The sequence below is a fragment of the Crassostrea angulata genome, chromosome 7 (genome assembly GCF_025612915.1).
Source record: "Crassostrea angulata isolate pt1a10 chromosome 7, ASM2561291v2, whole genome shotgun sequence".
Taxonomy (NCBI): domain Eukaryota; kingdom Metazoa; phylum Mollusca; class Bivalvia; order Ostreida; family Ostreidae; genus Magallana; species Magallana angulata.
The window spans coordinates 41,821,110-41,848,993 of NC_069117.1; the positions used below are offsets into that span (position 1 = coordinate 41,821,110).

The 27,884-nt window shown below is 33.4% G+C and overlaps 1 protein-coding gene across 1 annotated transcript; it reads right to left on the reverse strand.

Moving 5' to 3' along the window:
• Positions 1 to 131: 131 nt before the first annotated feature.
• LOC128191655 (heat shock 70 kDa protein 12A-like) lies at positions 132 to 27,816 on the reverse strand. Its single transcript, XM_052863838.1, has 5 exons — positions 27,761 to 27,816; positions 3,603 to 3,903; positions 2,021 to 2,239; positions 1,700 to 1,841; positions 132 to 1,613 (listed from the first exon to the last, which is right to left on the reverse strand). Exons 2-5 carry the CDS (start codon positions 3,894 to 3,896, stop codon positions 973 to 975), a joined length of 1,296 nt encoding a protein of 431 aa, XP_052719798.1. The 5' UTR covers positions 3,897 to 3,903; positions 27,761 to 27,816; the 3' UTR covers positions 132 to 972.
• Positions 27,817 to 27,884: the final 68 nt, after the last annotated feature.

A 27,884-nucleotide genomic window follows, 5' to 3' on the forward strand; every position in this document is an offset into this window, starting at 1 on the left:
ACAAATGAAAATTTTACGGTACATATTGTAAAATATATAATTATAATTACACAAATATTTACAACACAGTCGAAAATTTATAATATAAAAAAAAAAATAAAAAAGATCAATATTGCATAAACATCTACAGATTGAACAAAGTATTAATTCAACAAATCTTACGACAAGTAAAAATAACTTAGTTGATATAATTTGTCGCACAAATTTGTAATCCAAGGATAGTTATTGTATATCATTTAATATATAAAACATGAAATTAAAAAAAATAATAACATGTTATTTTACCAATACTCATTCACATCATGATCCTATTTCGATTTTTAAATAAAATTCGGTTGTTGTCAGAACTAGAACTTGGCTTATAGCTATTTTTTCATCTTTAAAGGCACTGTCGCAATCTGACAATATTTCATGATACAGTTGCGCAGTTGCGTTAAGATGCAAGTCGGTTCCGATGAGAAAAGAGTATTCGTAAAAATTCACAAAAATTTGTTGGTGATATACAACACTGTTTCAATTTTTAAATAAGCATATACGAAAAGTGAGTTTTACAATATATAAACCTTAATTCTCTATCATTTTTCTTAATCTTACAAGATGTCTATTACTTCTCAGTTTGTTTGGAGTTCAGCAATTTTTGATCTTGGTCGTTTTGACTTGTCAAAAATTCCTTTTAAACAATCAGATGTTCGTCAACCCTATCCACTTTCACGCGTAAGTAATTAACTGAAGTTTCTCGACGATTCAAATAAAGTATGTCAAGAATTTCTCCCTATTACTATTTGTTATCTCAGTAGGGTCTTGTTTCCTGGCCGAGTAAGATTTGCATAAAACTACATGTATAATATTTATCAACACTTTTTAAAAAATTCCAAGAATAGCAGTTGGTCATGAGAAATAGCATCCATTGGCCTTTTGTTCTTTTATTTATACACATGTACGTTGAATTGTATTATTCAGTGGATTCTTACTTTATATCCAGTCCTTTTGTTGTCGTTGTCCATACAACACTGCTCCTTTCAAGACTGCATATTCAGCAGGATCTGGTACAAAAAGCATTTTATCGTAAAACGCTTTTCTTATGTTCGCTTGCAATACGTTTGACTCTGCATATTCCCCAACAAGCAAAATGGATGACACATCTTTAAGATTTGGATATCTGAAAAGTTCTTGAATATGATATATTATTTTACTGCAGCTCTCTTCAAAAAGTGATATGGCTATATGTGCCTCCATTCGCAGTTTATCCTTAAGTAGGGTTATTTTGTTTTTGTACTTTGGTTTTGACTCAATATTTGCTTTGATTTCACCTTCAGGATTGATCTCATTAAAGGCGAACAACAAGTGGCAGGGGAGCTGAATTGTTATTTTTCCAATCTCATCGGGTCTTATGGAATGTTTCTTTTGTCCAAAATCTCTCAAAAGATCAATAAAACTGTCACTGTAATTGGAGCGAAATGCATCCATAACGTCTTTGCCTACAATATCGGTCAAGAGACTGAGGAAAGACTCATCTACTATGGTTCCACCCCAATGACATTTATCAGCTTTGTAAAGCTCCTTTAAAATTACATCGTGTTGCACTTCATAAACAGTCATTTCTACTGTCCTATCTGGAATTAAAAAAAATATCAAACATGAAAATTTAATGTCTTACTGAAATAAACTCAAACTGTCATGTAAACATAGAGTAAGCTACCTTCAGCAATAATTATCATGTATTTAGCTCCGGGGTCAAATAATCTGCTTTTATACACATGCTGCACTGGTTGGTACATGCAGTATACAGATGCTGCTTCCGGTTCGGGAACAATTAATAATCTATTTCCACAGATACCAACCTAAAATGTATGAAAAATAAATATAATAACCATTTTATACATGTATTTATTGAAACATGCTAACAAAATAACTCCTTTTAAATATATAACTATTATATAAAAATTCACACACACACACACACACACACACACACACACACACACACACACACACACACACACACACACGATAATTCAACCTTTTCTGCAGCTCCTCTCATGAATTGTTTCACAGTATCGTACAAAATGACAGGTGCTGTTAATACCCATGTAATGTCACAATCGTATATTTTAATAAAATGACGGCTGTACTCTTTTAGCATGTTGTCTTTGAGATATCCAATCACAGAAGAAAATACTTTCATTGCTTCCATTTTTTTTCCATTCACATCTTCAAGAATTGTCTCTCTAGTCAAACGCTGCGAAAAGAAACGTTAAAATTAAAATTAATTTTTTACATTTATTTCAATCACAACAATTCTACGTTGTGAAAATAAAAAAAAACACCAATCAGATAAGTAATACTGTAACTTCAAGGTATAAACTGAATAACATGAATTTACAAGAAGTTTTCTTTACGTTATTGATAACGAATTCTTTAAAGAATCTGTAAATAGTCAGACACTTTTAAAAATTTTCAGCTACTGAAATGTAATTCACAGGTTTGATGTCTTATTTTTTAATTTTAGATTATTCATTTTTTTTTTTAAATAATTTATTTGCCTCTCCTTTGTAATATCCAACATAAAAGTATAGCTGAGTCACGGAATCTAACGGTTCACATCAACATATTTTGTTAATCCGAATCAGATATCAAGCGTTTCATCTCTGTTAAAAGGGCAGTATGACAATGGCCATCTTGAGACTATATTACAGTGTAATTTTCTGTAAAAAGACATCGTAATATATCAATTTTTAAAACTTGATAATTGGATTTTATCTTTACTGAATAATATATTTTATTGAAAAAATGTTCAAAATTTAAGATAGATATGATGGGTTTTGTTCAGCATTAAACATCTTTTAGTACTGCTGATTACTTGAAAAAAATAAATACATGTAATCAAATTGTAATGAAAATGTATTAAAATAAAAAAATTTAATGCTTAAGTTTAATCACTCATTGAGCTTTTTACGATGTTTACTGTATAGAGCTTTTTTAAAATAGAATAATTTTTAATATAATATTTTGAAGTTTGAATTTGTATTCAACTTGACCAAGGTATTAGTGGTATAAACATTTGGTATAAATTCAATGAAAATCCGGCAAAATTTGTAGGCATAAGAGCGCTTACAAGGTCAATTTTTGGATAAAACGGAGTCATTATTGTAGTCAAAGTCCCATAACTCCAACAAAAAGTATCGACCAATGCTGATTTTCGAACTTGACCAAGGTATTAGTGGTATAAACATTTGGTATAAATTCAATGAAAATCCGGCAAAATTTGTAGGCAGGAGAGCGCTTACAAGGTCAATTTTTGGATAAAACGGAGTCATTATTGTGGTCAAAGTCCCATAACTCCAACAAAAAGTATCGACCAATGCTGATTTTCGAACTTGATCAAGGTAATAGTGGTATAAACATTTGGTATAAATTTAATGAAAATCCGTCAAAATTTGTAGGCATATGCATGAGAGCGCTTACAAAAAAGTGTGACGGACGGACGCACGGACACACAGACGCACGGACACACGGACGGACACCCGGCATTTCTATGTCCCCGCTCCGCATTGCGGCGGGGGACAATAATAAATGTGTATGTGTGTGTGTTGTGTGCGTACCTTGGATTTATACAGCTTCAATGGGAATCTCTTAAAGAAATACCAATTAATGTGCTGGTCGTTCAGGACCAACTCGGAGTAATGTTTTTCAGCTTCATAACCAAACGAATGAAATGTTCCTCCAGAGTCAAAAAGAATGCAAGTCGAAGTCGTAGACGATACAAGTTTACGGTTTGTCCATGAAATGACTAATATCTTCTTAGGGTCCTTGCTGAAGTCGTGTTTGGTAGAAAAAGCACAACTGGAAAATTCTGTATCGATTTGAATCGCTGCCACATGGAAACTTCTGGACATGTCCTCTCTGTCAAAATACATTATATTTTAAACTTCGCGGTTCATGGAGCATAAACGAAATTTATATTTATATTAATTATGTACAGTAGCTATTTGATTTTTTCTTATAATAACTAGAGGTACCGTGAGCAAGCTTACACCTCCCCACTAAGAAATTTGAATATACTAACTCAAGATTTTCTCTATTAAAAGTAATCGATGTCCCATTTTTCTTATAGTGACCTTGAACTTGCACAAATGACCAAAGCTCAAGGTCGACATATTACAGGTCAAAAGCAATCTTTTAGTCCTAGCTTCTAATCAATTTTCATTAAAAGGTAAAAGTCTGGACAGGAATTATGAGTTTTTCAAACAATGATCTTGAACTTGCAGTACCTTGAGTCACGTTCATGACACACCTTTTGGTCTTAAGCATTTTGAAGTAGGAACTTCCAACGTTTCTCCTTGAGAAGGGTATGAAGCGGACATATATTATGAACCTTTTCTTCCGATGACATTGAACTTGCCCATAAGGCCTTGGATCAAAATCGTAATACATAAGCAATCTTTCTCTATATGAAAAATATGGACAGAACACGATTTCACAGACAGACGGACAGACCGTGAGACGGACGGACAAACAGACGTACAGAGTGAGTCCTATATACCCCCAACTTTGTTTGCGGGGGTATAATTACTTCTCAGAGAGAGAGAGAGAGAGAGAGAGAGAGAGAGAGAGAGAGAGAGAGAGAGAGAGAGAGAGAGAACGAGAGAGAGAGAGAAAGAGAGAGAGTGAGTTAATATTAATTTTCTGGGTTTCAGATTTTATTTACGCATCAACATTTGACAATTTAAAATCTTACAATTGTAAGAAGTTTTTATGTTTAACAATAAATCTACATATGAATGACGGAAACTTTATTAAAGGGGAAGGAAAGTCAAACACACGTTTAATTAATATTAATAAAGTAGTTTAAAATAGAAAACTGACCAGTCAGGAAGGGCCCTGCTATGACAATTAATATAGAGAAGTGAAAAAAAACTTTGAATTCCATACTCTTTATAGTAACAATGATGAAAAATAAATGCCCGGCAGAAGATGTAAAGAACTGGAATATATAGGATCTCGCGATTTGTAGTTGGATATGATTTTCATCCAACAATTAAAGTGTTTTTCTTGAGCCTTAGTGAGGGGATTAAACACACAAGTTGGATAAAAATCATATTAAATTTACAATATACATTGTCTTTGTCTGTGATAACACTACGTATCGATTTTGTACTATATAACCCATAATACAAATGACGCCAAATTGAGGCGCCGGCGGGGTTTGCTTATTTATATTTAAATATTTAATCATACGATGGCTTAAAATTATATAAATATAAGTAATAAGGAATCATTCTTTGAATATTATGAGGTGATAATTTCGGTCGGGGCGTGATCAAATCTATCATAAAGCCCTTTGGGCTTTATTAGATTTGATCACGCCCCGACCTAAATTATCACCTCATAATACTCAAAGAATGATTCATTATTCCTTATATACTACAAATTATATGAGATTCTATTCATCCCATGTTTTATACACCACAATCAATGTTTACACTGTTTATAAAACTCCACATTATTTTACTTCATTATGCCTACGCAAATCCCATTGTAAAGTCACAACTGTGGGATATCAAAAAAATATCCAATGAGTCATATCCATGGGTTAAAGGGGGTTAACATGGGATGAAATAAAATTTGTTAAAAAAACAAAGAATTGATACCAATGCAATGATACCTAGGCTTTGCCTCAACTTCAAACAAATTTCACTTGCAGACACATGTGTACGGTAATACATATAACAGATAAAGACAGACCTTAGATTTTCTGAAACAGACAAGATAATTAATCTAAGCTAGGGGATTAATTATCCTGCTCTCATCCATTTATTGAATTTAATCAGGGCTTACAGAAGGAACATTTTCAGGTACTATTCTTAAGTATCCTTTAATAAACATAGCAACCAAAAACAACAACAACACCAAAACATCCATTAAAAAAGAAAAAAAAAAAGAATAAAAAAACTGATATATAATAATTTTTTTTTTAAATTTATTGTAATTCATGTATTTTTTTTATTTTACAGAATATAAGTATTTAGACTAGAATGAAATATATTCTTTATCAAATACCATCCTTTAAATTGAGGGGTAAAAATATTAGGGTGCAGCTCATGGAATGAGAGTTTAATTTGCTTCAAAACAAACATCAGTGCAGACAAAGGTGTTCATTAATCTCGATATGACAGATAGAGATAAGCCTCTAAATTTTCTGCAGCAGGCAAGATAATTAATCCCAGGGGATTAATTGTTATGCTCTCTCATCCTTTTCTTCTAAATTTATAATAGTTTTTTTTTCAGAAATGACAGAATGGGGTTATTATCTGATTACCTGTTAAAATTAACAGCATTAAGGCAGAAAAAAATAAAATGAATAATCAAAAAATAAAATAGTGAAAAAGGATATCTTAATATATATCTTGATTTTAGAATTCAATAAAATTATCATAAATCATTGTGTACGGTATTTTAACCAAGATAAAATATGAACATTATATTTTAAATCCATATTTCAAAGAATGTACACAATACTACACATCATTCAAAATTGACCTTAACTTCAAAACAAAGTTCATTTGCAGACACAGGCAGTGCAGTAATTAATCTCAATGTGACAGATAAAGATAAAGCTTAGGATTTTCTTCCCGTGGAAGGTTAATTAATCCCAAAGGACAAAATTGCACAGCCTTCCATGTATACAATGGTAACTTTCTCAGCAGTTTTCTCTCTTTGCCCATTCATTCTCAGCAGTTATCTCTCTTTGCCCATTCATTCTTATGCATAGTTAGCAATCTACCCCACCACCCCAGCTCCTAACTAGTAGACATAGAGAACCAAACTTAGCATCAAAATATGTATTTCTGCCTACTTAACTACCATTCCAAATTTGAACTTGATTGGGCAACCATAAAAAAAGTTATTTAAACAAGAGGCCCATGGGCCACATCGCTCACCTGAGGAACATTAGGTATGATAAAGTCAGCTTAATGGAGTCATAATACAAACAATCTGGACAATGTAAAATAATACACGTAGATCCTGTATAAATAAAATCCATTTTTCCCCCTAGGAACTCGGATAGCCGATTGCTGCCAATACTTACAAGAGCAGACTTTAATCACCGCTCCTGCACATATATAGGGACTCAACGTTACGCAAGCAGGGATGACCGCACACCTACGCAACTCAACAGGTACCAACGTTAACGCAAGCAGGGATGACCGCACACTTGCGCCAACAGCTCAACCTAAAGCAAGCATGGAGTGCCGCACACTTGCGCTAGAAAGGGCAGAACACCAGCAGGGATGACCACACTAGTGCTCCGCCGCAACCACCACCAATACAAGCAAGTATGCCCGCACACTTGTATTAATGCCATACAGGGCAGGGATGACCACACACTCTGTGTCGTAGATTAGAAAACACGGAGATTATATAGAGCAGGAATGTCCACACACTCAATCTATCCGTACCTGTTCAAATTTAACCCCAAACAGTCGCTCGTCGTAATGCAATAGACACTGTCCCTATATATGTGCCGGCCTAAAATAATTCATAGTATCTAAAAATTGGAAATAAAAAATAAACAAACTAATCCGGCCTAACCCAAAACTACTTATGCAGAACAACTTATATACATTGAATATTTATTATTGTATAAAAATAATCGTCACAATAATTGGTTAACAGTGGATGCATTAATTAAAATAATCAAGAATCAATAAATCAAGGGCAATAACTCAATACAGTAATACAAAAAGATTCTAATGAAAAAATAGCTGCCTGCTTCAATTTTATAGTCATATCACATGTTGGAATTGCAGTTCTCAAAAAGATCCTTTACAATTGTTTATATATGGGATATTTAGCTACATCAAACTCTGAACCTTCTTGTGAGGCCGAAGAATTGTCCTGGAGCCAAAGTCTTAACAATTATAAAAGAATCATCTTGCTGATTAGTTTCTGAGAAGAAGATTTTTAAAGATTTACTCTATATATTCCTATGTAAAACTTCAACACCCCCCCCCCCAATGTGGCCCCACCCTACCCCCAGGGATCATGATTTTCACAACTTTGAATCTACACTACCTGATGATACTTCCACACAAGTTTCAGCTTTCCTGGCTGATTAGTTTCTGAGAAGAAGATTTTTAAAGATTTACTCTATATATTCCTATGTAAAACTTCGACCCCCCCCCCCCCCATTGTCCCCCACCCTATACCCAGGGGTCATGATTTTCACAACTTTGAATCTACACTGCCTGAGGATGCTTCCACACAAGTTTCAGCTTTCCTGGCTGATTAGTTTCTGAGAAGAAGATTTTTAAAGATTTACTCTATATTTTCCTATGTAAAACTTCGACCCCCCATTGTGGCCCCACCCTATACCCAGGGGTCATGATTTTCACAACTTTGAATCTACACTACCTGAGGATGCTTCCATACAATATCAGCTTTCCTGGCTGATTAGTTTCTGAGAAGAAGATTTTTAAAGATTTACTCTATATATTCCTATGTAAAACTTCGACCCCCATTGTGGCCCCACCCTACCCCCAGGGGTCATGAATTTCACAACTTTGAATCTACACTACCTGAGGATGCTTCCACACAAGTTTCAGCTTTCCTGGCTGATTAGTTTCTGAGAAGAAATTTTTTTAAAGATTAACTCTATATTTTCCTATGTAAAACTTCGACCCCCCATTGTGGCCCCATCCTACCCCCAGGGGTCATGATTTTCACAACTTTGAATCCACACTACCTGAGGATGCTTCCATACAAGTTTCAGCTTTCCTAGCTGATTAGTTTCTGAGAAGAAGATTTTTAAAGATTTACTCTATATATTCCTATGTGAACCTTCGACCCCCCCCCCATTGTGGCCCCACCCTACCCCCGGGGGTCATGAATTTCACAACTTTGAATCTACATTACCTGAGGATGCTTCCACACAGGTTTCAGCTTTCCTGGCTTTCTGGTTCTTGAGAAGAAGATTTTTGAAAATTTCTCGAAATTTTTCATTAATTTCTAATTATCTCCCCTTGAAAACGGGTGTGGCCCTTAATTTTCACAACTTTGAATCCCCTTTGCCTAAGGATGATTTGTGCCAAGTTTGGTTAAAATTGGCCAAGTAGTTCTTGAGAAGATGTTGAAAATGTGAAAAGTTTACGGACGGACAGACGGACAGACGGACGGACGGACAGACAGACGACAGACAAAAAGTGATCAGAATAGCTCACTTGAGCCCCCAGCTCAGGTGAACTAAAAAACCAGGAAATTTTTGGACGGAAGTGACAGACGGACGGACATAGTGATTACTATAGGGCACCCGCAAATCCTTGCGGGCCCTAATTATCACATTTAGTCAAGCTATTTTGAAAATAAACTACATAATTAAGCTTTAATGCACGTTTGAAGTTAGAGAAATCGTATTTACTGGAGGCTGATATGATGTAGAACTCTTTTATATTAAAAACCAAAAAATTAATAATTTTGACGTCACGCCATCTATTCCAGTTTGGATTACATATACAATGTATACAGTGCTCTGTATAAAACGCTAACTTGTGCCTTCCTGTTACGCAAAGTAATCGACTGAAGAAAATTGATGTTTAGGTTCACACGTCAATCTAAAGAATAAATACATATATGCATAAATATATGCATTTTTATGAAATAAATGACAGCTGTTAATCTCTTGTCATTCAAAGTTGAAAATAGCCTCAAGTAAATTTTTATTCCAAGTCAAGTTTTTCGCTAACAAAACAAGTATGTTATAATTGTAATTGGGATGTTTAAATGCTTTCTCTAAAGTCGGAATTACCATGTCGAAATAACGACGGCAGACATTTTCTACGATACTTGGCACCTCCGTCTCCGACACTATAACCTCCGCTTTAAGATTTCAACGAACATGCTCCGTTTGAGGTAGGTTTGTAATTTAGTGGAGAGTTAAAGGTAAAAGAACGGTATCAAGTCGATATTGTTCAAATTTCCCAGAACTTGTAATTAAGAGCGAATTTCATGATTTGCTTATATACTGATTCCATATTGATAAAACAAGCCGGAATAGATTGTGTGACGTCATAGACTAAAGCTCAATGGTAGCTCCCATAGCGGCGGGAAATTTAAATTACGCGATCGATTTTCTTGATTTATTCATTGTTCCGAGGGTTCTTAATGAAAAAAAATACGATTTACAATTATAGTAGATGATAATTAATTGATCTATTGTACAACATATTTTTAGTTTCCCTTCACTTTAAAGAGAGTATCGTTTCGATAAAAATGTTTTCTTGTCAAGTCTCATAATTTTAATAACGCATTTCCACATTTAATGAAACAGTCATTTTTATTTTATTAAGATATTTAGATTAAAAAATGGTAATTAAAACGGCGCATAGTAATAAACACAAATCAAAGTAACAAATTCGAAAAGATTTGTCACCTGAGTACCATAGCCCATACACAAATTTGTCGAGGGGTCTTATGTATGCATTTAATTCTGATCATAATAGAGTGATTGACCTGATACTGAAAAGGTTCAAGACTCTGATAAAAATAATTTTCCCATATTTGTTAACTTTTAAGATAGGTTTTATGTGTATATGTTTTCATAGATAAAATAAAGCAAGGTGGCGTGTTTTATTTAAAGTAGTCCGAATATCGCACTACGTCATAATACGGATTTTACAATATTGGTTCGACTTTTACAAGCGTTTTAGATACCCGGTATTGATTTTGCTCTACATCGCTGTTGTCAACAATGGCAATAATAAGCAATTACATGTAGAACGGTAATATATGTATTCTATGAGAGATAGAAATGGTTAATGTTGAGAAACTCGATTCTGTTAAAGTAAAATGAAAAACGAAGTTTCTGATTAACCAGGATCTCAGGTACCCGGTATGTTTTATCTTCTTTGTTTTGATGCCCCCCCCCCCCCCCCCCGATTTTTTATTTTTCTTTTACTAAAACCGGTTCAAATTTAGAAACAAGCTAATTCGAATTTAATAAATCGTCAATTAATTAATGTTTAAATGATATCTAGCATTGTTGACAGATCTAGGCAGAAAACTGTAGCAAAATGATTTTTACGGATTTTTTCGTCAGGGTCTACTTGGTTTAGAGCTTATAGCGTGAAAAGTTCTCCGTCAACATATAATTTATTTTACCAAATCTTTTTTCTAAGATGCCAATCTACAGAATAAACACCATGAATTTAAGTTTGAGTCCATAAAATAGTAAAAAAAATTACCAAACGCGATACTAGCATTGCATTTTTGTATTCTATTTTGATACATCAGGTCTATAAAGCGTACTTACTTACAAAAATTTGCGCAAAATTATTGATGAGATATGGCTTAAATAAATATTTATACTCTATTTTGTATGTTCATTTCTAATTTCCCCAAAATTGGTAATTATTTTTAGGAAAAACGGACGTCTGGCAAATTTCATAATTGTCAATAATTTTCGCAAGGGGGTATACCCGTCTGAGAGGTGATAACAAACAAACTAGCATGTAAACATACATATTTTCTTTTGTATATGTATTGCTAGAATGTATATTTATCATTTAAAGCTAAGCTTTTAATGATTGAGCCCATTTAGTGCCGAGTATAGGACTACCTTAAAACAACCTCCCATCCCTCTTCCCCAGGGGCAGACAGAAACTCTCCCTCTGGGCATTTAAACCAAAAAAGGTTTTAAAATCCAGCATCAGATACCCCTTCTCCTGAGCTAACTTTTGAATATTCAACCTTCATTTACACCCATGCTAATGTGTTTGGAATGTTTTCTTTATCGTTGCTAAGTATATAAAAAATCAAGAGATGCTCGAATGAAAGTTCACGAGACTTCACCGAGATTTGTTCAGTTCCTGTCAAATTTCGAGCGGAAGTATATGTGTTCGGATAATATTCTCAAAATACGTAAGTACTGGTCGTTTTTCATATCATATCCTACTTTGATTTATGTTAAAACATTAAAATCTTTTAAGATGTATGTTTTATTTCAAGCTATACACGCTATAATTTGCGTCAATTTTGAATAAAGGGGAAAATGTATGTGTTTGATTACTAATAAAAGTTACCTTTATTCTGTTAATTATAATGCTCAATTCGATCACGTAACAAATATATAAAATATTAAACAATAAAAAATATTTATTTTCCTGCCAGGAAAGTAATGCCTCTTCGTGAATATCAATCTATCACGTGATATCGACAGCTAAATTTAGCCTATCATACCAAAACTGGTGAAGGGTCAACATCTTCATAATTGTGATAGTTTCACAAAGGAAAGGATATTTTCAGTAAAGCATAAATTTGTCAGATATACGAGTACAAACAAAAGAAAAAAATACAAGCCTGTGAGTAGATATGAATATTTCCTTTAAAAAAATGACGTAGACCTGTGTTTTTCCCCTATGTGCTATTTATAGATCCTATAAGACTAGTGTTAATGCAGAAGTAAGAGTATCGTAAGTGGCAAGCGTATTTTACTCATTATACATGTATGTATTTCAAATTAGCAACTGTTAAGCATATTAAAAATCAAGTTGGATATTTAATTAGGCAAACAATAACGACCACCTAGTTCTCCGCGGACATGCGCAATGAGGTCGGTTTGCTCTTCCTTCATCAATATTCATGAAAAAGGTATATTTTCCTGGCAGGAAAATAAACAATTAAAAATCTATATCTTTGTAACGAGATGGAATTCACCCTTGTAATTTACAGATTAAGGATAACTTTTATAAGTAGACAAACACATGCGTTTTCACTGTCATTCAAAATTGACGCAAATTATAGCGTGTATAGCTTTCAGCATCTAGAGGTTATTTAAATTCAGGACAGAGTTATCGTTCGTGTTTAACCCCGTGTAGAGTGGTTGAAAATATAAACACTGGGTTGGTTAATAAAATCATAGCTATGTTTGATGCTTGTTGTGTGCAATACCATGTTTTTAAAAAAAATAATGGGTGGCTGTTTTGCATAAAGATGTAGTCTATCGAGCCATTTTCAAGGAACATTCTGCATAAAATAGTATAGACTGTTTCACTAATTGTTGCAACAGCAGGAAAAAACTATTTTTTGTATTGTCACATTTATTTCTAGAACGCATTTTATCCACTTATTAATGAAGATAACGTTTAAAATCAATAAACCTCTTGATTATCAATGATTTTGGTTAGTATTAACAATTAAGTCTATTTGTTTATTTAGAATGTTCAAAAACTGTTTTTGTTTTAAATGATAAAAATACTTGCATGCATTACATTATCATGGCGTCATGGGTTTCCGATAGTCTAATTCTAAAATTTTAAACTTTGCCTGTAATGGTTGTTTCTATAGTTAACAAGAAAATAATTCAGTTATTTCATTTACCCAATAGCTACATTTCATGACTTAAACGTAATACAGTACCATTATTTGTATAATTATTAGTTACGTTCTTATTTTAGAAGGATTAATTTATAATAGCACTCTTCGATACTAAGAAAAAACGGTACAAAGTCATGTTATAATTTTAGCATGAAAATTCAACATCATAGGTTTATATTTCCAGGCAATAAGTTAATTTTTAGGCAATTTGGATTACTAGTAAAAATAAAACATAGCTTTTTATTAGTCTCTTGAGTAACTGTGTGATTTAAACCTCTGCGCGCAGTATATAACTTGTGTGATATAGATGTGTAAAGATGAAAGGAGATTCCGTATGTCCAGTGTTGTAAGTAATTAAACATGATGTCATTTTGGGGTAAACTCACTCGACCACAATAGACTTTCGGAAACGCATGACTATCGGAAATGCATGACGGCACGATATATTCAATGAACAAGGACACTGCTAAGCGGAGCATCCCCTCGCTGCATGACTTGTTGTAGGGGGGAATGCATTATTTAGGAAAATACATGTAAAATTATCAAATCAAAATAAATATGACACAATTATTTCTTAAAACCACTTTGAATTCATAATATCTATTTTGTCCCAATCTCCAAGCTTTGTGATGTATAAATTGGGGGGGGGGGGGGGGGGGGTTACATTTACGTGGATGCACAGTTTTCCTATTCCTAACAGAAACTCAACACATGCTTTAATGTTTAATAATTTAGTTTCACTTACTGATTTAGTGACATTCATTTTTAAACGAAATTACATAATGAAACGTAGCTGAAGATCAAGCGATCTGTACAGCTGCAACTACAAATACTATACTTTGTCCCGAGTCTGCTGTGATGGACAATTCTAGTTGCTTGTCGTATGTCAACCCATAGTAGTAGATATGCAGCTATTATTAATATGAAACAATTTTCGCGTGATAAATGTGCGATATCTGTCAAAGTCTTTTCTGAATTTTGGACTCGTTCTATTGTAAGTAATACGGGAAAATTTGTCTGAAAGTTGACTGCTTGTTTCGATGTAAATCGGATGACTTTAATCTCTTGCCCGCTTCAACTTTTAATTTTGGGCAATCTTCTATACTCTGTCCCGAGTTTTTGCTTCCACCACTTTTTGCTTGATATTTCAATAATAGAAAATACCTTTGTGCTCAAACTACGCTCATCCACAAATATGAAAAATGTCCAGATTATCTGTTTTGAAACACCCCCTCTACCGCTTCAGGTTTCAATACACATCCAAAAATTGAAAGTCTACGGAGATTTTGCATTGCATCAGCTATTAATAAGCCCGGATGATAACGTTAAAAAATTGCGCGATGTATTCCGAGTGTATTCCGAATGAAGAAAAGATGTAAACATTTCCCATTACAAATCTCCGTAAGAAAATTGTTTTCGTTCCTGTGAAATTTTATGAGTGAAAAGGGATAATTGTTCAATGAAGATATCTTGGATATGTTCCCTTTCATCGATTTCAATTGTATTTCTTTCACACGTAGTGTATTTTTATTGAAAATTATTAAAAATTGATGGAAGCAATAACTTGGGACAGACTTCAACCCTCCAATACTACATTTATTTATTTTTGTTACCTTTACTAGATTTAAATCCCCCCAAAATGTCAAGTTGTTGGTTTGAACTGCATACGGGACATGTAGCGAATTACTTCGTCACACATGAAATTACCGGAAATGGCTATTGTCAAGTCGTACATAAATCCCTTTTTTAACTTCGTTTTTTTTATGATAATTTAAAAAATATTTAATCATTTAGCTTTGAAATAAACAGGGTTGGTCCTTCTACCATGCCAAAGAAGTGTACAAAGTTTGATGAATATTCATGGCAGGGTTTTCTTGGAATTTTGCTAAAAAGCTGACCATGGACACACACATCCATCCATCCATCCACACACACCCACCCACCCACCCACACAGCAGCGATGCTATATGCCCCTCGCAACAAGTTGCGCGAGGGGATAACAAGCAAAGGAAGATAACTCCATTATACAGAAACAAAGGAAGATAACTCCATTATACAGAAACAAAAGAAGATAACTCCATTATGAAGAAGCAAGGAAAGATAACATCATTAACTGTTACAACTTTCCCCCTGAACTCTTTTAAAATGTTTTCAGAATATGTTTAACTTTGATAGACAGCTTCATTCTTTCTTTTTTCTTAATATGTGAATTTACTCATGAGACAAATATATGTACATGTATACCCCCAGCAATAACCCTTGCCTTACATGTAGGTGACATGAAATATTAACAAAGATGACAGCTAAATTTTTTTTTTCTAAATATGCAGTCAATTTTTTTTCTGTGTCAGTAGATGTTTTTCAAAACATTATACACATTAACAATAAATGAGCATTTTGGCCACACCTTGCATATAGAACCCCTATCCTATACACTAATTGAGTGTTTTGGCCCCCCGTAGATTCAAATACCAATATTGGGAGACATGAAATGAAAATTTGAAAATGGCTTTATTTTCTCTTTTTATATGCAGTCAGTTTTATTCAGTATCAGCAGAAAGAGGGCGATTTTTAAAACATTAAATGCATTAACACTATATGACTATTTTGACCCCGCCCTAGAATCAGAACCCCTATCCCGGGGGACATGAAATTTATAATTTTGGTAGAGGGCTTCCTTGTCTACAAAATTATGAATTCAGTTTTCCTTAAAGGGGCATGGTCACAATTTTGGTGAACAATTATTTTCCAATTTTAATATTCACAATACTTCAGAAAGGCAATTTTAATAGGCAACCGAAATTTGAGTGTCATTTGTTAAGTTATAAGCGAGTTACAGAGCTTGAAATTCTTCGCTATGTAAACAAAGCATTTTGAACGTTGAAGTAAAAATTTCAGGCTTAAACCTAAAATGAATGTGCTAAACGTTAGGGACTGTTTATCTATGCTTAAAATAAATAAAAAGATAGACAAATAAGCTTGAAAAAGATTTTTACTGGTATATTGAACCTATATAAACAAAAACAGGGCACGAGCCTTGTTTACATGACAAAGAATTGTGAGCCTTGTATCTTGCTTATAACTCTACGAATGGCTCTCAAATTTTATTTGATCATAAGAAATGCATTTCTAAAGCATTGTAAATAATAAAAACCTAAAAACAGAATTTGACCAAAATCGTGACCATGCCCCTTTAAAGGTGTGTGGGTGTAGAGAAGATAATTTTTAAACATTATTATATGCATTTACATTATACATCCATTTTAGCCCCGGCTTAGAGTCAAAATCCATACTCCAGGGGACATGAAATTCACAATTTTAGTACAGATCTTCCTGGTTAAAATAATTATTAAGTTAGTTTTTTTCTTACAGATGTGTGAGAGCAGAGAAGAACATTTTCATACATTATATGCACTAACAACTAAATGCCCCCTACACGGTATAAACCCCTGACCCATGGGCCATGAATTTAACAATTTAGGTAGAGGAGTTCGTGGACAGCATAACCGTGCATTCATTTTTTTTCCATATGTGTGGGAGTAAAAAAGTTGATTTTCTAAAATTTAATACAATTTCAATATATGGCTATATTGGCGCCGTCCTCAGGTCTAAACCCCTATCCCAGGGGTCTTGAATTTCACAATTTAGGTTGAAGACTTCATTGATATCACAACCAACCATGCATTTAATTTTTAGCAAATATTTATGGAAGTAGAAGATTTTCTAAGATTTATCACATTTTACTACACATATGGCCATATTGACCCCACCACAGAGCCTGAACCCCATGACCCAGGGGCCATGGATTTCACTAATTTGGTAGAGGGCTTCATGGACATCATAACCATGCATTCAGTTTTTTTCCTTACATGTGTGAGATTAGAGATTTTTTTTTTAATGTGGCTTTTTCGCATATTTGAACCCGCCTGTGGTGCTCCGGCGGTGGTAGAGCCATGATTTTCACAATTTAGATTCCTCCAACCATAGAGATGTTTCACACCAACAATGGTAACAATTGGCTTTGAAGTTTTCAAGAAGTTGATAAATGTAAAATTGTTACGGGCAAAGCACGACGCACCACGACAGACGAAAACAGATAGCAATATGTCACCAAGACTTTAGCTGTCATTATGAGGTTTATAGCTTTATGGATGAGGGCTGAGGTAGTTGGAATAATGCACCCCTCTTCCGATTTTGCTTTGAATTTGACATAGATACTTTCAGGTTGGCATAGAACTTTAAAAGAAGCTCATTACCCTCCTTACCAATAGGGCTTTGGGGTTTAATATGAGCAAGATTAAGCCAGTGGGAAATAGTTTGTGGTCTAAACCTTGATTTTAAAGGGGCATAGTCACGATTTTTATCAAATTATATTTTTATGTTCTTATTATTTACCACGCTTTAGAAATGCATTTTGAATGATCCAATAAAATTTGAGTCATTCGTAGAGTTATAAGCAAGATACAGGGCTCATAATTCTTTGTCATGTAAACAAGGCTCGTGCCCTGTTTTTGTTTAATATACCAGTAAAAATCTTTTTCGAGCTTATTTGTCTATCTTTTTATTTATTTTAAGCAAAATTAAACAGTTCCTAACGTTGAACACATTCCTTTCAGGTTTAAAAATGAAATTTTTACTTCAACGCTCAAAATGTGAACAAACGCTTTGTTTACATAGCGAAGAATGTCATGCTCTGTAACTCGCTTATATACGGCGGCGTGGAAGGGCCAGATAAAAAAATAAATAATTCTTATTTGTTCGGACGAATAAGTTATTTTTTCGGACGAATAAGTTATTTGTTCGGACGAATTACGATTTGTTCGGACGAATCAGGATTTGTTCGGACTAATAAGTTATTTGTTTGGACGAATTAGGATTTGTTCGGACGAATTACGTATTTGTTTGGACAAATAAGTTATTTGTTTGGACGAATTAGGATTTGTTCGAACGAATAAATTATTTGTCCGGACGAATTCGGATTTGTTCGGACGAATTCGGATTTGTTCGGACGAATAAGTTATTTGTTTGGACGGATAAGGATTTGTTCGGACGAATTACGTATTTGTTCGGACGAATAGGTTATTTGTTCGGACAAATTAAAATCTGTTCGGCCGAATAAGTTATTTGTTCGGACGAATAAGTTATTTTTCGGACGTAAAAGGATTTGTTCGGACGAATTAGGAATTGTTCGGACGAATTAGCTATTTGTTCGGGCAATTTAGGATTTGTTCGGACGAATAATTATTTTGTTCGGACGAATAAGTTATTTGTTCGGACGAATTAGGATTTGTTCAGAAGAATTACGTATTTGTTCGGACGAATTGGGATTTGTTCAGACGAATTAGCTATTTGTTCGGACGATTGGTTATTGGTTTATATGAGGAGTAATTTAGACTATCTGTCCTGGTAATGATGTAGATGAAAAGGGGGGGGGGGGGCAAGCCACCCCTTTCCTTCAAATGATAAATTGCTAATAATATAGACATAGGTGTTATTATTTGACATGTATGCAATATCTGACATATTTTGCTGTCAAGCTCAATTTTCAAACTTTATCTATCTAAAGGATTGGAGTTATATTATCATGGTGCCATGGGTTTCTGATAGTCTAAAACTAATGTTAACCCTAATAATTGTCTCTTTAGTCAACTTTGAATCTATTTCATTTTTAAAATCAGACATAGCATCAAAGTCGTCGATACAAAATCAAAGTTAGTCGTCACCATATGCAGTTTCTATCTATAAATAATCTAGATGCCGCATTCGACCGATGAAAATAGGCGTAAGATGTTTCCGATAGTATGATTCATAAACACTATTTTTCAATAATAGTTAAGAAAAATGAGATACAACCTTTTGAAAAAATTGTATAAAATTGTCAATTGTTTTGTAAGCTTTTATTTCACCTTAAATCGTCCAATTATTTTAATTTTCCCCAGAACTTGTTTAATCAGTTATGATCAATTGTATGATTATTGATAACGTTTTTATTTGCGCTCCTAAGATTCCAAACAAAGGAAAACTTTACAAAGCCATATGATAATTTTAACATGTAAGTACGCCATCAGAGGTCTATTTAACGGACGATAAGTATTTTTATCATTAAATTCTATTTTTATTATTTTTTCACATTATAATTCGGATGTTGGGTTATTTTGCTGACTTTATATTATAAAGTATATGTAAAAATTAGTTTGTTTTATAAGTCACTTAAGTAATTGTGCGATATTTACAATTCCACGAAGCATATCAGTTAACTTTGATCGTATACAGGTATATGTATAAAGTTAAGGCGAAAGATAAGTTCGTATGTCCAGTGTCCCAAGTAAACAGGAGAATGACTACATTTTCAATATAAACATCGACAATCGAAATCCACCTGCGGAATCAGATAATTATGACTATTGGAAACATTTCTTCTGGCATTGCGCGAAAAAAAACTTATAGTTACCAAAGAAAAAACCTGCGCTGCCTAGAGTTGGAATACATCTATACGTGGATCTAGAGTCGGGGTGGTCGGGGGGCCTCGGACTCCCACCCCGCAATCAAAATTATCTCTCAGACCCGACCCCCACCCCGGTAAATTTTTCTGGAACCGCGCATGATCATGTAAACTGATTAGACTTTTCACATTTATGTATCCATGATTATGACATCTCTCTCTCTCTCTCTCTCTCTCTCTCTCTCTCTCATACATGTACCACTATTAATAACTTATTCGTCCGAACAAATCCTAATTCGTCCGAACAAATCCTAATTCGTCCAAACAAATAATTTATTTGTCCGAACAAATACCTAATTCGTCCGAACAAATAGCTAATTCGTCCGAACAAATAAGTTATTCGTACGAACAAATAGCAAATTCGTCCGAACAAATCCTATTCGTCTGAACAACTTCTAATTCGTCCGAACAAATAGCTAATTCGTCCAAACAAATCCTAATCCGTCCGAACAAATCCTAATTCGTCCGAACAAATCCCCCCAAACAAATAGCTAATTCGTCCGAACAAATAAATTATTCGTCCGAACAAATAGCTAATTCGTCCGAACAAATCCTAATTTGTCCGAACAAATCCTAATACGTCCGAACAAATAGCTCATTCGTTCGAACAAATAACTTATTCGTCCAAACAAATCATAATTCGTCCGAACAAATAACTTATTGGTCCGAAGAAATCCTAGTTCGTCCGAACAAATCCTAATACGTCCGAACAAATAACTTATTTGTCCGAACAAATAACTTATTTGTCCAAACAAATAGCTAATTCGTCCAAACAAATCCTGATTCGTCCGAACAAATCCCCCAAACAAATAGCTAATTCGACCGAATAAATAAGTTATTCGTCCGTACATATTGCTAATTCGTCCGAACAAATCCTAATCGTCCGAACAAATCCTAATTCGTCTGAACAAATAGCTAATTCGTCTGAACAAATAACTTATTCGTCCGAACAAATCATAATTCGTCCGTAAATCATAAAAAAAAAATTATTATATTTTTTAAATCAGATGATCGGATCACAACAAAAATGATCCGTTTCTTTGGATCAAGAAACAGTGACTGTTATGATGATAAATTTATATATCCGCTTCCACCAAATGTTAAATGACAAAAGTATCCTTTGTGAATCAACTGTTAAACGTTTACTTTTTGATCAAAATCATTTTTAAATATACACCTTCATTAATGTATCTCACTACACCTTGACATATACGTTTAAGACACTACGTCACAAGTTGGCGATTCAAATGTTTTGTTAAATTTTTTGTAACAATCAATTTGGTTGAATATAATCACAGCTCAGTGGTTAAAGTATTGGGCTTGTGAACTACAGATCATGAATTCGAATCCGCCAGGGGATTTTGTTCACATTTATTGAATTAACATTTTCAAAATATAACTGTTTCTTCAAAGTTGCACACTGTCTTGCATATTTGACTCATTTACTTCTTATCCACAATATTGTCTATCAAAATCAAGTAATTTTCTGCTGATTTGGGGAACTATTTTAAGGTGTAGCGAGCCATCTTAATTAAAAAAAGGTTATTTATTCTAATCTACGTCTTCGGTTACAGAGAGTTGTGTTATGGATTTAGAAAAACAGTGTTGTGTTCACACTCTGAAAATGTAACAAGAAAGGAATATTATTATTAATATTGGTATGTAAAAGTAGTTTAACAAGCCCGCCCGCGCAAATACGTCGCTTGTTTATGGAAGGGGTCTTCTCATTATCAGACATACTTCTTGTATTAAGAAATTCAGGAAATTTAACACAGTCAAACAGATCATATAACCATATGATTCAATGATTTTTATCAAATTTGACCATCTTGTTTTTGTATAAAGGTCAGGTCAAAGTCACTTCTTTTTTCCTTAACTTAAAGGATGATAAAAATAAATGTAGTTATAGTCATTTCATGCCTTTTAAAATGCTATGCTATGATACGGATTTTAATGATATTCTAGTAGATTTGTATGCTATGCTATGAGAAATTGAAATGAAGGCTTAATGGTATGCTATGCTATGCTATGCTATGCTATAGTACGCTATGAGATTTGAACAAAAAACATCTTCATACACAGAAGAGTTTCACACATTTCGAAGTAAAATAATAAGAAGCCAAACGTTACCACAAATCTGCAATGTGAACATTTATTTTTTCAAATAAAAAACATTTAAAACCGAGTTTAAATAATGTTATATGCTATGGTATGAAATGACGAATGAGATTCTGTAAGATTGTATGCTATGGTATGAGATTCCAGTGCTATTCTATGCAATGGTGTATGTTGTAAAAGATATGCTTGAATTGACTGTAATTGCTGTTATGTAGACATCTGTTTAAAGATATGAAGTTTCTATTCTTCAATGAAATGATTGAATATCAGAATGTCCATCAGCTTATGCTACTAAATACTACACCGCTGCGACACGAGTTCGATCCCCGTGATCGACAGTGGTTGTAGGTGATAGGGTATGGCGGTCGCCCGCTTGGACACGTGGGTTCTCTCCGGATACTCCGGCTTCTTCCCACACCAATCACCCCCTCGCGCTAACATCCGTGCCAACGAGAGATATTAATATAAGTTGTAGAACTTGTTTATCAATCGTTGTAAAATAAGTAAAGTTCAGTTTTTTTTAAATAAATGAGAATAAATATGTAAACTGAAATTGATATTGCTCAGCCCGCAATTCCTCTATTTTTTTTAAATTTTGAAGATATTTTGAGTACTTTTTTGCTTCTTAAATTAAAATATTCCTGATTCTTACATATCATGAAGACTTTATATAAAGATATCAATTGACAAAAAAGCTTATATATTGACCTTTTAATAAGGGAAGGGAGAAAATCTTATTTAAGTAATTTTTCACACAAATCTATATTTAGAATGAGCGCTTAAAAAGCTAATAAAAATGTAATTTGATTGGCAAATCATTTTTTAAAAACATATTCTGAAACTCAAGTATCTTATCATTAGTTTGCATTAGTTGAAAAAATCCAATCCGAAAATCCAATTAATGTTATTTTTAATAAATGCTAAATAGACTCATGAATCGATAGCCATTCTGAAATGCACAACATGTGATATCTATCTACGTCAATGTTGCACCAAAAATATAGTCAATGTTAGATTATAAACTTTGATTGTTATTTCTATGCCAAGTAGTATGACAGAAAAAAAAAGAAAACTATGAAATTTGATTTTCTTTCATCTTGATTTAATGAACATTTAATCAAATATACTTTTTGAAAAGTCGAAAACCAGAAAAAGACTCCTTCCTTGCATGTTGGGAGTAACAGGGATTAGAGAAAGCTTCATCGTGACCTCTGTAGTAACTTATGATACATTATCTACTAATGATATAAAGTTGTATTAATTAGTGGTCAGAATCCTGACCATTTATGATATAATAATACAATATGTTTGAAAAAGTACTGTTTTAAAGAAGATGGCTAAAGAAGGCGTGTAAACTGCCCATATGAGGATAGATAAGATACTTTAAAATTAGAATATCAACAAATCTCATAATTTTTTTCTCAATTATTAAAATCAATGTATATTTACCATAACATCGATTTATAACCTTCAAATATGTTAAATATTTAGAGTAGGTTGATTTAAACTGGCGTATGCGTGTCAAAACCTCCAAATAGTGTCATTTTTAGAAATTCAATGCCTTTTCTTTTATAGAGTGGGTCTCGGCTCAATATTTTTGTCATAGTCTATATGAGGTTTAAAGGAAATCAAACTGATTTCAATCAACAAAAACATGGAGAGATGACCCACTATACTTTAAAAATGTCATTCTGTACCCCAGCAATTGAACGTTTTAAAGAAGTCCGTAAATTCGTGGTTGAAGTTGCATTTAGCATCTAACAATGAAGTTTGTTGTGACTGAAATGGCTCAGTGGTTAGAGCACCAGACATTAGGTAACATTATAGAGCTAGGGTTTTTAGGTTGTGGGTTCGATACCACCAAAACTTTAGAATTTATTTTTTTTTCTTATCGTTTGTTAAAATATTCAAAACTGAATATAAACTTGTAATATGACATCATATAGTATATTTGGTTGGAAAAAAATTAATTTGAAATTGTTTTTTACGACAAAACCAAATGGGCATTTGCGCTATCTTGTTCCCCCATCTTCTTTGCAATTTCGCATGTGCCTATTTGGGGTCTGCCCAATGGCCCGAAGTTTCATTAAATCGAAGGTCCAGTAGTCTAAAGGTTCATACATATATAAGTCCATAGGCCCAGTAGTTTCAATGTTCATTTGTCCGAAACTCGATGTACAGTAAATGTTGTGAAGGTTAAAATAACTAAAAGGGCCAGGTTTCATTAATTTTTTTCACCTTAACAAGTTCTTTGAAGTTAAGAACACAAAATACCATAAAAAAGAGTATTATAATATGAATTGTCATCTAGATATAGATCTGTAAGATTATTTTCGCATACCTGTATGGATAATAACTTTTTTCTGGTATTCACATTTCTGCCTCTTCAATTTGACTTTTGTTCTCATTAACGCTAATTCCAGAATAGAAATGATATGTTTTCGAACTGGAATTTTTCGAATAGGAATAACAAGTTAAATAATTATTAATGAATTCTATGCTTAAAGAAAAAGAGTGATGCAATTTGCGGATAACACAGATCATCGAAAAGGCATCTCGTGTTTTGAAATAAGGTTTAAAAATATATATCAAATCCCCCCTCTCTCTCTCTTAAAACAAAATTAGATACTCTTCTACGTTTATTTTATGATCTATTTGTAAGCACGTCAAATATTTTATAATATTTACAGATATGATGGAGAGTTGCAATAAAAAATGTTTTAGAATAACATTTTTTGGAATTAGAATATAATTTATTGAGTGTGAATAACTTTTTGCATAAAAACATCAACTTATCAAATAGAAATCATGGTTTATCGAATAAAACTTGTATGTTTAAGAATTAGAATAGCAAAGATTTTTAATAAAAATAACCAAAAAGTTTAATGATGGAACGTTTTACACACCATATTTTAAAGTACCTATTATCATTTTGAAACAAAACCTAATGGACTTATTAAATGAATTTATGTCTCCAACTTGGTGTGAACATATATTCTTCTTCCGCAAAATAAGGGTGTAGGGGGTTGCAGTGCCTAAGTTATGAATCGCTTAGAACAAAAAAATAAGTAGGAGTTAGAAATTTTTTATTTAAAGGTTCGTTGTAAAATTTATAACTATGATAATCGGAAGAGCCCAAACAGAATGACATTTAGACGAACGAACGGACAGAGCTAAATTTATATTGCCCATTTAGAGTTAAAGCGGGGGACAATATACAACATGGAAACAAAGCGAATCCTGAAGAATCTGCATGAACTCAAGTCGAATAACAGTTATTTGTTATCTATATATTTATTCGCACTAGTACAGTCTTGTTAAAAGCCTGATTACAAAGATTGCATTCGAATTTTCTCTTCATCTTGGGAGAAATTTGTATGGTTTTACAGAGACCAATACGACAACAACCTGTACTCTCATATAGTTGTAGTTCGTGCTCTAGTCGATTAATATAGTATAACATCATTATCCCACAAAATATCTATATGGCATGTATTGCTCTGTTAGAAGTCCAAGCCAGGGTCCCATCAACTTTCAAACCTGCTGCCTCAGCCTTACAACATAATTGCGACTTAGATAACCAAATAAATAAAATTCAAAGGAAGTGAAAAACAAATGATCAAATATTTAGAGGGGTAAAATACACATTGTTTTTCAGAAGTAACAGGGTAATATATCTAATATATAATTAATGGTTATGATTCTGACCACTAATGCACTTGAAACTAATTTAACACACCCATGAAAATAGAATGACCTGACACCCCTTAGAATGAAATACCCCAAGTATATATAAGTCAGCTCAGCCTGCATCAATGGCTGTCTGCTGAGAAGCTCAAAGGCAAGGCGGCAGAGAAACTGATACAGAGGAGAACTGTAAGAAGGTAAACGTCAGAAAAGGCTAGGGTAGGAGTTAGATAGAGTTTCACCAGCAGTATTGGTATCTGGAGAATTAACATGGGAATCAGAACGAAGTAGATCTGCATAAGTTTGTTTGAGATATACCCGTGTCACAATTCCGATTCAACATCTTTTTAAAATATGATTGAATAGCGATAGCAAATGCCAGTGACAGTTGATTTGTTGATTTTATCCAAAGAATTAAAATGTATCCAAAAAATTTCATTTTGATTTATATATTGTTTATAAAAACATAATAAAGCTTTTTTGGCAGTATTTGACATTTAAAACCATTTTAACAAGACCTTGGACATTTGATAGGACGTTACTGTCTATTGCTTGCGTCAAAACAAGTTGAAAATGACGCTGCCTTTAAGCAAAAGGTACTATTGTGAATTGACCTACAGGGAAGATGCATTTCACGGAAAAAATGACTTTTGAAAATTAAAGTTTTTTTGTAATTTTCTATCGTTCATATTTCTAAATTTTTCGAATTTCCATTTTGAACCTATCTAATTGCTCTTGCAATTTTATTATTAATTTTCAAAGTTGGCTAAAACAGAATTTTCTCAGTTAAATGGTATATTTCTGCATGGTATTTGGTCTAGAAATCCTTTTTTAAAGACAAACTAATACCGGTCCTTTAGGTCAATTCTTTTGTTATTCGCAATCGTACCTTTGCACCCATTGTGTATGTTTAACTCGTAAGCCAGACAAATCTTGTTTATTTCAATGAGCTATGACTGAGAAGCCAGTACGAGACACCTTAAACTATTGTTTTTTTTTTGGAGCTTTTTTATTTTAATTTAATTATGATTTGACAAACTGTTATACATCATTTTATATAGTACAGCGCCCATGAGAAGTACTGTGCAATGTGTATTGCTTTAGATAACTTTAGATACAGATTAAAAAATCAGAACGAACTTCTGGGAAAAATCCTCTTGACATCTTTTTAAACAACGCTTTATTTACAATTTTCTAGCAAAATACACATGTGCATCCAGCAAGGCGTAAGACTTTGTTTACCTGAAAATTACGCATGTGCTTGAAAATCAAGCACGGGCCTTTTCATACCCCCCCCCCCCCCCCCCCCCCGCGAAAACAACACGCACCAAAAATTCAAAAGACTTCGCACTATTAAAAAACTGGAATAGTTAGACCTCTTACACATTGTTTTTCCTCTCATAAAAAAATCGGCCCCTGTCGCGTGCGGAAACGCTCCAAATTCAGGGGAATTCGGGAACTATTTTGCCTCAGCCATGTTTTGACGTGAACCTTCAGTGAAATACTTTTATGACACCTTGACATAAACTGGTACTCCATAACACAATAGAAACGCTGGATAGGAACAGAGTGCAACTTGACCGCCTATAATTATTATTTTGTAAACCAATCATTTATACTCAGGTAAAGGAAATTTAATAAAAATTAAATATATAATACCCATATTCCCTTGAAAAGACAGACCCAGTAAATAACACGGCACAATATCCTCAAGCATATCACAAGATATTTTATTGAATATAAGTAATGAATCAATATAGCTCCGATTGAGACTATCGTGTAAAGCTCTTGATCGAATAAAATAAGTTCATGCTTATTGATACATTTTTAAGCATTCAGAGCATTAGATTCCGATTTAACGTCCTTAATTATTTCATGCCATAATTTTAGTTTTTTTTTTTTTTTTTAATTAAGTTCCGTTTTCCGATTCGCGATTTAGTAACACCCCGTTTCGGACAAATAGGCCTACACTTACCTATTGTTTAAATGTATCAGTACTTTGTATCAGTATTATTGTTAATATCTTGTTGGCGTTTTTAAATATGTTTTGACAATAAAATTAATACAAATTTGAATAATTACCTGTTTAGAGTAAGTTTCGCTTTGAGGCAAGCTTGTTGTTATAGACTGGTTCTCCGTCGCGATCGCGCAGATCAGACAGGTATGGTGGCCTAATTCTGCCACCACTTGTCAGATAATTATGTCG